Consider the following 13,395-nt stretch of genomic DNA (forward strand, 5'->3'; position numbering starts at 1 on the left):
TGATTAAAAGATGAATGGAAATCTGCATTGGATCTATGTACAATAAGGGGCAGTTAAATGTTGATAGCAATAATTTTATAGAGATAGAGTAAATTATAGAGATTATAAGCACTATACAAAGTGTCTGAAGTTTTAGGTCATCCAGGTCATGGTTAAGCCCTTCATGGCAACTCAATTTTTTTTCCTCACAAAGACTTTCCTCCTCCTTTCTGAGAGGCCTCATCAGCGCCAACAAGGCTTTCCAGCACCAACTCTGGGGTTAGCAGTTGGCCGTCGGTCCAAGTTCAGACGGTTCGTTATGTTTACCAATGAGCTGTTGGAGTTGTTGTGTTGATGTGGTCCTTGTTTGGGGAACGAAGGTACGAATTTCTGAAACGCGCCTGAGTTGGACTCTGGACAGGTAATTGTGAGGATAATGTTTAGATTGAGTGAAACAAAAAAAGGCCGTTAGTTGACTTAGGCTGAGGCCACAACCTTGCTGAGATCCATCCTTAGGCCGATGAACGCATACCAACAGATCCACCCGCACCCTCCAAACCACCCGAAGAGAACCATAACTGAAAGCAAGTCCTGACAACAACTGTGGGAGTCTCAGGTCTCATTAACCAACGGACTTCTTTTGTTTAACAATAATTGCACAATTTTCCATTTAGATTGCAGCTCAGGTGATTCCAGGGAATTAATTAATCTTCCTTGCCCACACAATGTCCCGTGTTTCACTGGAACCGCCAATCCCTCAAACACAATGACTCATCTAAACTTGCTAAATGCCTGACTCCAACCCCCGGCAGCTGCATACCGGAAATTCTTTAAATATTCACCCGGATCCCTTTTCAATTGCGAGCTGTGAAAAGTAATTTTCTAAATTGAAATGAATAAAAAAGATATCTGAGATCCGGGGGCTGTAACAAGCTTTAAAACAGAATTTCTCACAGCTGATGTAAAAAGTAATGCGGTTCGGGTGTTTTGTGACAAGAGGCATCATATAGGGGAAAGAGCCTAATAAATATGATCGATTTCTATGATAACCGGATACAGGATATATTTCGTGTTTCATCTGTGTTCATGCATTGAAAATGTTCCCCTTTCCCATATTGTGCACTCCTTACCTCACTTGTTACTAAGACACTTATAGTTTTATCACTTGTTTACTAAAACACTTTATAGTTTCACTGAGACACTTTATAGTTTATAGTTTATTTTCATTTCTAATTCTGCCGTTTTCTTTTATTATTTATTACTGTTATATTTTCTGTAACTCTGGCACAACAATTTCCTTCGTTCGGGATTAATAAAGTTGTTCTTATCTTATCTTAATATTTCTCAGTATATGAGTCTTTGGGTCGTACGATTAAGATTCAACCCCGGGTCTCGGGCAAACCTTTGCACGCCACTGCGCGAACTGTTCGCTCGGTGATTCGGTTTGAATCGTTTTGAACGGTTCGTCCGCACACGCTACGGCACTGCGGCTTTGTCGGACCGCAGCTCTCTCAGACACGCTGCCCGGACACCGCAGCCCCCCCCGCCCCCTACGCCCCCCTCTTCTCTCCCCGACCCTTGCGTGCATCTGCTCGGACACGGCCATGACGACGTCTCGGTGGTGTGTGTTCGCCCTGCTGGCGCTGCTGCTGCCGCTGCAAGGTAACGCTTTGTCCCGGTCTGCGCCCTTTGTGCCGGGTAATAACGGCACGCCGGCCCAGAGCAAGACGAGCCGGTCCCTCGGTCTGCACACCCATGCGGTGTGCGTGCGTGTGTGTGTGTGTGTGTGTGTGTGTGCGTTGTTTTCGGGAAACCATTGCAGTGTGTGTACTGGAGCTAACCTGCTTATTGCATGATTTCGATTTTAGATTTTGCCGAGCCATTTTACCTCATATCTGCTCTTATTAGTGTAGTAATCGCGTAATGACGGTGTAATTACAATCACAGGCCCAGTTCTTACCTATAGATTGTCTACTTAGGGCCGCGCCCATCATAAAAAACACACAATGTGGGCAACATATGGAATATATATGTATAAATGTGCTGATAAAGATGTTACAAAACATTTGCATAAATGTGGAAATGGAGGCCGCAAATCGATGCATTAGAGCTTTTTAACTAAAATGATACACAATTATAAGAGCTTCTAATGTGCATATTAATTGGCATTTATTTATTTGTGTATTTATTTATGTATTTATTTGTGCAACCCCAATACAGATTTGCTCTTTGGTGAATGTGGGGCGTCGCGAACGCCCCCGGCCCCCCCCAAAATTACCACCACCCATATTGGGATCTGACAGCCAATGACACGGGGAGTAAAATACGCCTGCAGTGAGAACTCAAGCTATAATCTTTAATTATCAAGTAGCTTAATAATAGGTTGTTATAACTGTGTAATAATGGGTGTTATGACAGTGTAATAACAGTTGTCAGTCAGAGGCTGAATTTGAGCTCAGGAGGATGCCGGCGTCTAGGGAGCATCATGTACTCACACCCTGACGCCAATAAATGGGTTGTTGATTAAAAAAACACGGGGTCCAAAGTTGATCATCAATCAGTTGGCAACGTCAAGCCGAGCTCCTGATTGTGGAGTTTTCATGTTCCATGTTCCTGATTACAGGCTAGTTGTGTGGAACGAGAGCCGGCTTTAAATAAAAAATCATGCGGTTCGATGCAGATTATGCAAATAAGAAGAATACATTAATAGAAAAAAAATGGGGTCGAAGACAAAGTATTAGCACAGCAGACACAGTCTCGGGTTTAGCATTCAGAAGAAGTGGCTTGAAATCATCACAGGGTGATACCAAGTCCATAGAAATGGGAATATAAGGGCTATAAAATATTATTTTTAAAGGTATTTACTAATTTATTCATTCATAATCTATACCGCTTGTATAGACTACTCTTGCAGTCAGGGGCGCGGGGGGGGGGAGCTTTGGTACTGGGCCGCACAGAAAGAATAATTAGCTTACATGATTTCCATTTTATTTATTATCTGAGCTTGAACAATGTTTTATTTTGGAAAAATGACCAAATTCTCTGTTACATCTGTCTATGACTCACTCGATGCACGTCAAGATGCTTGTCTCGGTCACGTGATACATTAATGCTAATATTAAGCCCCCAAGCTAGCAAAATGGGTAAAAAACAGACATGTTTGTTTGCAAAGGGGAAAAGGCCCAGTTGGGAGACATAAGAAGAGCGTATGACCACTAAAGAAAAGAAAGCTGCATTTAACAGACAATACCAGGAAACCTACTTAAAATATAGATTTATCACAACAGGTGATTTTCATGCACCAAACCCGCTTTGCATAATATGCAGCGACCGGCTCTCCAACGAGGCAATGAAGCCTTCAAAACTGCTTCGCCACTTGAAGAGCAAGCACCCTGCATAAAAAAGACTAGCCTTTGGATTATTTTGAAAGAAAAAAGCGGGAGTATTTATATGTTAAGATGAATATAGTTATCGGCCACACCTGAAATGCCGCTAAAAATATTGCCTGACAATAAAACAGTCTGTGGCGCAAAAAAAAGGTTGAGGACCGCTGATATAGAGCCATAAAACAATTTACCATCTCATTTGCACGTCATACGTAGACATACAACCATTCACCGCCCTTCCTGTCTCTAGTGTCGCCCACTGTGGGCCCGTGATCAGACTGTAAATGCGCGCACTGGCGGGCTGGTGTGTGTTTGTTCGTTGTTTCCAGCGAGGTCAGCCGGCTTGCGTTTGAGAGCTAAGTGATCTCTGACCGGCAGCGTCGACGGCAAACAGAGAGGATTAGTGGGCGGTTTGGCAGCGGCGCCTGGGATTTGCGCTCCCGCGCGAGCGGCGGGGCTGGAATGCTGATAACTGACATGCTTTTTTGTTTTCTGTGTCAGATTTGGTCTAACGCTGTCCTCTTCTGTCTGACCCCCCCCCCCCACCCACGCAAAACCACAACCACCCCCTTCCCCCCGGAACGCAGTCCTGTCTCAGGAGCTGGACCTTTTAGATGCCCTCGATGACGACGCCGTAAAATCTCGTGAGTTCTTCAAAAAAGCGGTTTCACATTTTCCACCAGAGAACGATCTTGTCAAGTTAGAGCGACACTCGCCTGCAGGTGTTTTCATTCATTCATTCATTCATCATCTACACCGCTAATCCTGCGCTCAGGGTCGTGGTAGGAGCCGGAGTCTAACCCTTATGACATTGGGTGAGAGACATAAAGAGACATGCAACCATTCAGACTCTTATTTATGTGTCTGAACAATCAGGGTCTCCAACGGACCTCCTGTAGTTTTTGGACTGTAAGAGGAACCCGGAGAACCCGGAGGAACCCCAATGCAGACACGGGAAGAACATTGAGACTCCATGCAGAAAAGCTCCCTATCGGTATCCAACTAGGGACCTTCTTGCTGTGAGGCAGAAGCGCAAACCGCTGCCTTCCACCTGTGTTGGCGTTGCTGTATGAAAGCGTATCTCTGTGCACATTTACATCCTAGAACACCTCTATTCACACCCAGAGAACAGTAATATAATTGACCAAAACATTTTTCACTACTAAGATCCCTAGTTTCTGGGGTTACCGTATTCCCAAAAGGCCAGAAAAGGGGTTTACATTGAGATATTGGAGGTCCGTAAGTTAATTCTGAGATGTTGGAAGTCCCTTAATACCGTAAGAGATACTGGAGGTGCCTTAGAGCACTTAAAGATACTGGAGGCCCCTCAGTACAGCTAGAGATGTTGGAAGTCCCTTCCTGCAGTTCGAGGCGTTGGAGGTCCCTTAGTACAGTTTGAGATGATAAAGGTGCCGAAGTGTAATTAGAGATGTTGGAGGTTCCTCTATGCATGAAAGGTAACCGCCGATCAAGTCTACCACTCCCTCAGTGTCTGTTCTTCGTAGCCTCCTCATCACTCTGCCACTAAAAATAGCTTATTTCTCATTTTCCACACAGCAACTCCTCCGCCGAAGCCAGCGGTGCCAGAAGGTGGACCACCAGCAGGTACGCCCCACATTGTGGACACTAATTTTGTTTACTTTCCTTCCTTTTCTCTGCTTCTGTGAGGTTGGTCGGCAGACGGCGACCGTGAAAATAGGCCGATACCCGCTGGTTACAAAAGAAGTGTGCGAAGAGCAGGGGTAGTTTTGCGAAGGACAGAGATGAGCATTTGGCACATCGTCGTGTAAATGCTGACCTGAAATGTAGACTTGCGGAGGGAATGTGATGTGAGGGAATATCTGTTGGCAGATACACTGTCAGATATTAGAACGAGCACAGCTTGAAACAGATCAGAGAACATCTGAGTCGTGTTTTTTTTCTTGGTTTCGGATACACATCGACCCTCCACCGAGGGGAGCGCAGATCTCGATCTATCCATTGATTTTTCACTGCGGAACACAAGTGGCCTTTGACTAATGGCCAAAAAGGACGGATTCCTGCCGTTCTCCACCCAGGGAAACATCTTCAATGCAGATGCTCATTTACGGTTTAGCTTTATCTGAGGTTTCTTGGCCGTCATTGGATTCATTAGAGAGGACATGTAATGTGGTACTCTTGCGAGATGATGGCGATTTGGAGTCAAAGAGTGCAACATTTTTCCAACAAAGGTGTTTCCACAAGTGGCTAAGTCATCGGGTTATCTTTCCCTCTTAGGATACAGGGTTTAGGGGGGAAACCACAGGACAGAATGGGGAGGGGGGGTGACTGTACCCTATTATTCACAACAAGGAAGTGACAGAAAATAGAGTCGGAGTGTCAAAATAAATTGTACACTCTTGGCAAAAGGTGATTAGGCCACCACTACTGGTTTGTTGATGTGGAAAACCAGATCAGGACTAGTGTTTTATCCAGAAATGTATCCGTGATGAACAATGAATCAGACAAATGAGCCGGAATTGGTTATGGCGTCATCATCAATATTAATATTTATGCGTGTTGTTGCGATGCTCTCAGGGGTGTAATTCATGTTTAAACTCTTGCAGCAGGAACCCCTGCACCGAAGCCAGCGCTGCCAGCAGGCGGAGCAGCAGCAGGTGGGAAATGTTCTTTTTCCAAAGCAAAGTCAAAAGATGGAGGGGAGGGCGTGAGTAGCTAAGCCCTGATTTTTTTTTTTAACCAACACTTCCTGAACCTGCTCCCTGCAGGTACCAAAGCACCATTCAAGCCCAAGCCCAAACCAGGTAATGGACCCCTTTTTTGTTTGTCAAAAAGCAGGCCCCAATTTCTATTAATTATAATTAATTCTCATTAACTTTGCTTTAAACTCCTTGTTTTGACCGGATTCAATCAGTTATCAGTTAAACATAATAGACCAGTACATTATTTAGTGGTGTAACATGTCAGTTGACTCCTTTTTCATGTGGATGTATGGAAATTTGGTTCCACCATTTAGCTCTCCAATGTCCAGCAACTCTTAGCAACTACTATGCTAAGATCAGCATTTGTGAATTGGCCCACCTGCTACTTTTATTCCTGACGTTAAGAGCAAATTTAGGTGGATGAGAGACAGGGGAAAGAAGTGAGCTTTCCAATTTAGATGTTTACTGAAGCGAGAGGCAAACCTGCAGGCTTAGATTTTATGTGACTACATGTGCGGGTTCTCTTTGAGTCTGTAAACACAACATTTTGAACATCCCTTTGAATAGTCAGTATCATTTTACCTCTTGTCTCTTTCCGGATTTCTTGTCCATGTGAACGTTTCATCCCCTCAGATAACGCTGACTTCGAACTGTCTGATGCCTTGGATGATAACCTCGGCGGCAAAGACAAAAACAAGGGTCAACAGGGAGGTGAGTAGAGTGTCTCTTCTAGAACTGACACTTGCCGCTACAAGATAAAGATTATGCAGACGAAGTGAGAAGCTTGATCAGACAGGGGGTGTTCAGAGGAGGGATGCTGCTCCTCTGCTCCCAGAAGAGCCAGATTAGGTGGTCCGGGCATCTGGCCAATATGCCTCATGGACGCCTCCCTGGGGAAGTGTTCTGGGCATGTTCCACCGGGACGAGGGCTTATTGATTGTTGAAAAACATGTTGAAAAACAGCTTAAATGTTTAAGATGTAAAAGCGTCTCAGAATGGAAACCTCATCGGGGGGGAACTCAAGACCAGTGATGAAGAAACTGCACAATTCTTCTTGTGCATTTTGCTTGCTTGTTTTACAACTAGCAGGAGCCTACATCTCTCGCTAGTAAAACGTTTTCAAATTCTCTTTTGTTGACCAATCAGAAAAAAAAAGTGGGCGGGGCTTCCAACTGACCACGCTGTGACATGCAATAGAAGTTAAAGGCAGGTCCCTCTGAAAGACTAACCTGGACGTGTTCTGTTTTTACTTCACGGAAAGTTCACATTCCTCACTCCAATCTGTTTTGTGCCCAGGTACCGGTGGATTTTCCGATAGTGACCTGTTCGACGTCAGCAAAGATGACACCTACAAACCCGACAAAGGCAAAGGTAATATGCATGGCTGACGCTCATTCTTGTGTTTTTATATCCAATGCCTAGAAAGAATACAACAGATGCAGTATTTGCTTTGAGAATGTTTGTAGAGAAGTACGGAGTAGGCCTCAGGAAGCTGTATTTCGCTTCTGTAGTTCTAGAAAATGTATACAACAGGGTACCACGCTGTACATGGAAGTCTGGAGTGGCAGAGATGTTAGAGTGGTGCAGGACTTGTATGCAAGCTGTGAGATAATGGTGAAGTGTGCTGTGCTGTAAGTGTGACAGAGTTCAAGGTGGAGGTGGGATTACATCAGGGATCAGCTCTGAGCCCTTTCTTGTTTGGAGTGGTGATGGACAGGCTGACTGATGAGGTTACACAGGAAAATCTCGAGAGGTGGAGGTATGCTCTGGTAAGGTGAGGAATAAAGGTTCGCGGCAGCGAGACAGGATACATGTGTGTAAATGAGAAGGACCCAAGTAGAGCGGTTAGGCTTTAGAGAGCAGAAATTAAAAGTAGAGGATTTTAAGTATCAAAAGAGAATCAGCCAGAATGAAAGGAAATACTGTATGTAGAAGGTGGTGGCAGCAGAGAAGAAGATGTTGAGATTCTCATTGGCAGTGAAGAGGATGCAGAGGATCTGGAAAAAGTCCATCAGTGGGACGGCACATGTTAGATGTACTGGAAATAAATTCAGATGGAGAAGGTTTGGAAATGGACAGAGAAAGGATCGGAAAGATCTTGGTAGAAGGATGCTGATGTTGGAACTGCCAGGCAGAAGGTCTAGAGCAGGGTCGGCAACCTTTAACACCCAAAAGAGCCATTTGGACCCGGTTTCCACGGAAAAGAAAACACTGGGAGCCGCGATTACTTTTGACAGTGGTACATATTGCTTTTTCTTACCTTTACACTTTGTATAAACAACTTAAGTGTGTCGCTTATGAAATCCATGAAGTGCTATAGAGAAAATTAAATTTTATTTATGTAATGAACACATTTTGAACATTTTGAGCTTTGTGCGTGTAGTGGAGCCTTGACCTGAATTTTAATAATAACTTGGGGAAAAAAGCAGTGCGTCAGTAAACAATAAAAAATAAATATTTGCAAATTATCTTCATAAATATTTATTTTACCTGGTTAATAGGACTTCTGTGCACAGCATCTGCAAATTGTGGCTATTAGAAGTCACTTTCATCTTTACACAGGACTCTAAGCTGCAGTCTGTGAGGCGTGAGCGGTGTTTGTTCTTAATGTAGTTCATGGTGGAAAATAGCTGCTCACATAAATGTGAATCTGAAGATCGACAGGACTCCAAAGGTATATTTCATCATGTTTATATAGGTGTCGGGGATGGCATTCCATGTTTCAAACACGAGTTTGTCCGGTCTTGGAAAGTCTCAAAAAATTGACGGCGATTTGGCGGGTATACCAGCTTCGGCAAGTGTGACGTTTATTTTGAGTATCAAAAAATAATAAATATGATTTTATTTTAATATTTCAAGATCACAATGACCTTCCAACTTAGAACTAAAATTAAAATATGGAACTAACACGAATAATAGACACTTCAATTAAATACTTATAATTTATTTTCCCAAGCCACTCGGACTGCAGTGTAAGGATGAAAGAGCTGTAGGAGGGGGTTGCCGAGGAAGACTAGAGAGATTTTTGGTGGAGTAAAAGAGGACATGAAGTTAGCTGGTGTGAAAGAAGAGGCAGCAGACGAGACGGTTAAACAAAGTTGGCCCAAATAATTCGTTTTTTGTTTGCTTTTCTATCATCTCTGATTGAATTTAAGCACTGATTTGGGTTTTGTGTACAACTGTAGGTGGACGCCACAGTGACTCCGATCACACCGAACAGTACGACAATAACAACGGTGAGTTCAGTCCTTGTGCATCTGAGGAGTCCAGTGTGTTTTTATAAACTTACTGTCTGTGTGTGTGTGTGTGTGTGTGTGTGTGTGTGTACCTCCAGAAACAACAGCAGAGATCGGAACTATTGCTGGGATCGTGAGTGCCGTTGCCATGGCGCTGGTGGGAGCCATCAGCAGCTACATCTCCTACCAGAAAAAGAAGCTCTGCTTTAGTATTCAACGTAAGATGGGGCTTTTGGTGGCGGGCAGGGAGCAGGATGTTAAGTTGTTTAAAAAAATGAAGATAAACTATCTTAGCTAGTTCAGCCTGTCTTTGTCCCCACAGAGAGCCTGAACACAGACATGGTGAAGGCTGAGAACCCAGAGGCCGTGGTGGCGACTGAACCCCAAGGTATTCAACGCACTACACATGTTTAAGACAGAAATTTGAATGAAGTGAAAGTGAAAGTGAATGAAGTACCTCAGGGGTGTACTTGTATGTGGATGTAAATCAATCCATTGTTGATGTCAACGGTTTGGGAAAATAGGACACTTGACAGGGAGGATAAAACCCAAACGCATAACAGGAACAAATGAAAGTCTCAAAGGAGAAAAAGTCACAACGTACAGCAATCAAAACCATATTGACCCGACTTTGAAGGGAACATGGCCTCCCAGGGCTTGGGGCTACCTATGGCGCAAACCAGAATAACTGACCAGACATACAATTCTGAATGCATTACATTACAGTCATTTGGCAGACGCTTTTATCCAAAGCGACTTTCAAAAAGTGCAATTTATTCATGCAATTCAAAGTGCAACTCATTTAAATAATGCAATCAGGAGTATGGCCCAGGAATACAATCAGGATACAAAGAGGATACAGTGGCACCTACAGGGGCTCAACACCACATACATACAGTAAAATAGGTATGCCCAAAGTCCGGGCCACGGGCTAAATGCAGCCCGTGTTCAAATTTACACCAGCACGCAGCCTCTGTCATAAAATCAATAAAATGCAGGCGCCATTACTGTTGACCACAGAATAAAACAGTGTGCTAAAAGCTAATTTATATTTCACCAGAAGATGGCAGTAGACCTGTGGCCACACTCTTGCCACAGGAAACTTACACCCTTGTCACAAGGGTGTGATCCTGTCTGAAAATGACACCCCTGCAGTAAAACTTTGGCATTCCTAATCCAGAAATAAATCAGCCTACACACAAGGTTTTCAATCAAATTTTAAATGCATGAAAACACAAACAAACTCACAGGCTTTCGACGTCGTGCCGTTGTAGCATAGCGCAGGTAGTTTTCCATGTTATTTACATTGTTCATCATCGTGTTCTCTTGTTATAATGCTTTTTTGAACTTTTTCAGTAAGCTAGCCTTCAATATGTTTCCCAAAAATATGATTGATAGTGTTGTTTAGAAGAAGTTAAGAATTATAGTCTATCTGAAGAAGGAAATAATAGGGAAACATGGAAGCACTATGACGTGACTAAGTCAATCATCTGTTCAATCCTGAAGAACAAAGATGTGCTAAATGCGGATACGTGAACGAAACAGAGGTCTCTAGTCTTAGAAGAAGTAGATAGGTGATTGTTAGATTAGATTAATTAAAGAGAGCTTGCTGGAGTGTTAGCATTAGCGTTAGCGAGGGTCTCGCATGCAAGAAGGCTTTACTTTTGCATGCTGATTTTGAAAATCCGGAGTACAAGTTTTGGCCAGAAGACAAAGAACACCAGAATCACAGCAATAATTAAGGTTTTCTTTAATTCTACCCTGTATTTTTGCCACAAATAAACCCATAAAAAGTTTGCAGTTTGGGTCTGGATAACAGATCAATGGATTTACATTGGTTTCAATACGAAAATTCGATTTAGTTCACAACTATTTTGGTTGGCGAACAGAATCAAAGAACGAATCACATTTGCAAGCAGAGGTTCTATTGTGCAGTGCATGAATGGGGAACTTGTGGAAACATTTAACAGATTTTTACTTTGAACTAATTTTAGTTGATTCCAGCTTAAATAATGAAGGCATCGGTCATACTGTCCAAATAGTCCACATGCTATGAAAAAGTAAAGTTAATAGTAAGGTAGGAAAGATGGATTTTAAACACTTTGCACGATCATCCTAAGGGATGATGCTCGTGAGATGTAAGACCGAGCATTTTTATTTTGAAGGGCAGCTGTTTTGAGTCTTGGCCATTCATTTTGTGTGCAACTAATTCTCAAGTGTAGGAAGTTTGTATTTAATTTATAAATTAATACACAGAGAGAGCGAAGACAAGAGGTTGATAGAGACAGAGGGGTAATGCAGAAGGATTATTCTTATATGATACTGCTAATACCTGAAATGGTACAATAATAGCATGAATGTTCATAAAAAGTGTGACCATCTCTTCTATATTTCAGCCCAACAGACTCTGCTGGAGCCGCCAAATGCTGAGCCCCCCACTGATGAGAATGCTGTGTAACACACACACGCACCAACATATACACACACACACACATACACACACACACACACACACACATGCACGAACATTCACACTTCGTGCTGCTGGTAGACCATCTACTGCGTAGCATGTCCACCACCGCAGCGTCATGCTGTGGAACCCTGGAAGTCCTTCGCTTCTGAATGTGATTTGTTTTCAATCATCCGGTAATATCACCATCACCCCACACTCACCTTCTCCACGGGGGGAGCTGCAACCCCAAAGGTGGAGCAGCAAAAAACTGGACACCTAGATTCCCTTTGCATTCTTACATGTCTGTAACAACAGGCAATTGTTTGTCGGCACAAACAGCAAAAATCATCTGTTGCAACGATTTGTCTCCCAAATCACCCGAAAACAGAGAGCAACCCCTTGCGCCTTTAGTTAATAAATAAACACGGGGGGGGGATTGGCTTAAAATCATGTGGTCTCAAGGAGGTCTCTGTGCATCAAATAGTATATTTGGCCAAAGATGTTTTTACCCAATAATTCCAGAACATCCCCAAAGAATGAAAGACAAGATCTATCTTTCCTACCTTAAATCACATCGTTTCGACTCCTGACCGGTGGCGCAGCGGTTCGCACCTCGCAGCAAGAAGGTCCCTGGTTGGATTCCCAGCAGGGGGCCTTTCGGTGTTGAGTCTCCATGTTCTCCCCGTGTCTGCAAGGATTTCCTCTGGGTTCCTCCCACGATCCAAAAACATGTACAAGGTTCATTGGAGACCCTAAATTTCCCCGGACATGTCAGTGAATAGTTGTATGTCTGTATATGACATGCAAGTGAGAGGCTGAATGGTTGCTTATGCAGCACCAATCTACAGAAAGTTTTCTTTTCATGTGGATGATATCAAACACTTTGCCTATGCGTCCAAACCATCACCCCTTTAGAGGGATGATCACTTCTGAAACTTGAAAAAAAAAGGTGCACCACTGTTAAAACCTAGCCGTTAATTGTAACACTTACGACGACATAATAATCACCACTCAAACTGCACGTTGTTACATAAGCGATGTAAGGTGTGAAATGAATCCCGAAGCAAATCCATGGAGAATGGATGCTGCTCAACAAAACCCTGGACTAACTGTGGTAACCCTGCTATGAAAGGGTTTCACCCGTATTGTCAATACAGGACATCCATCATCATTGAGAAATTTGCCTTATTCAGATTTGTCTTTTTACAGAAATAAGGTGTTAAAATGTCTCGTCTACTTAGAACCTTCACACGGTCCAGCGTGCCGAACGTCTTGGTGGACTTGTTCAGCGATAAGACCTTACACTGCGGCCCATCTGGGGAAGGGACAATAACACGACGCCAAATTTGAAAACATCAGACAAAGATTAAGCGCTCATTGTGTAGCAGAACATGTGAGATTAGCTGAAAAATGATTGAGGACTCTACGTTCTCCAGGAGAAGTGAGAAGAAAGTTCTTGCTTGGCGCAGGAAATGTAGAGTCCTCTAAAAAAAAAAAAAAAGGTGTTTATTCCATAATTGATTCCAGAGACGAACTACTTGAAATAGCAGAAACGTCAGCTGTGACGTGGCTCTGTGACTGTACAAAAAGCTAGCTTACGTTGCTTGTAAATAGTAGCTTATATTTATATATTACTTTGTACCGTGTGTTTTCATTTATTA

At 43.2% G+C, this 13,395-nt stretch overlaps 1 protein-coding gene across 2 annotated transcripts; it reads left to right on the forward strand.

Annotated features, from left to right (window-relative positions):
- The first annotated feature begins 1,453 nt into the window (after positions 1–1,453).
- On the forward strand, positions 1,454–13,145 carry cd99l2 (CD99 molecule-like 2). Of its 2 annotated transcripts, none has more exons than XM_086166044.1 (11): positions 1,454–1,641; positions 3,953–4,009; positions 4,923–4,970; positions 5,951–6,001; positions 6,113–6,148; positions 6,680–6,757; positions 7,343–7,417; positions 9,232–9,282; positions 9,381–9,500; positions 9,605–9,670; positions 11,679–13,145. In XM_086166044.1, exons 1-11 carry the CDS (start codon positions 1,584–1,586, stop codon positions 11,738–11,740), a joined length of 702 nt encoding a protein of 233 aa, XP_086022170.1. In that variant the 5' UTR covers positions 1,454–1,583; the 3' UTR covers positions 11,741–13,145. The 2 variants fall into 2 exon arrangements, with proteins under 2 accessions (XP_086022170.1, XP_086022171.1); XM_086166045.1 differs by having other exon boundaries at positions 5,954–6,001.
- The last annotated feature ends 250 nt before the right edge of the window (positions 13,146–13,395 follow it).

The sequence above is a fragment of the Fistularia commersonii genome, chromosome 19, assembly GCF_037954325.1.
Source record: "Fistularia commersonii isolate RoL2024-O1a breed Wild chromosome 19, RoL_Fcom_v1.0, whole genome shotgun sequence".
NCBI lineage: Eukaryota > Metazoa > Chordata > Actinopteri > Syngnathiformes > Fistulariidae > Fistularia > Fistularia commersonii.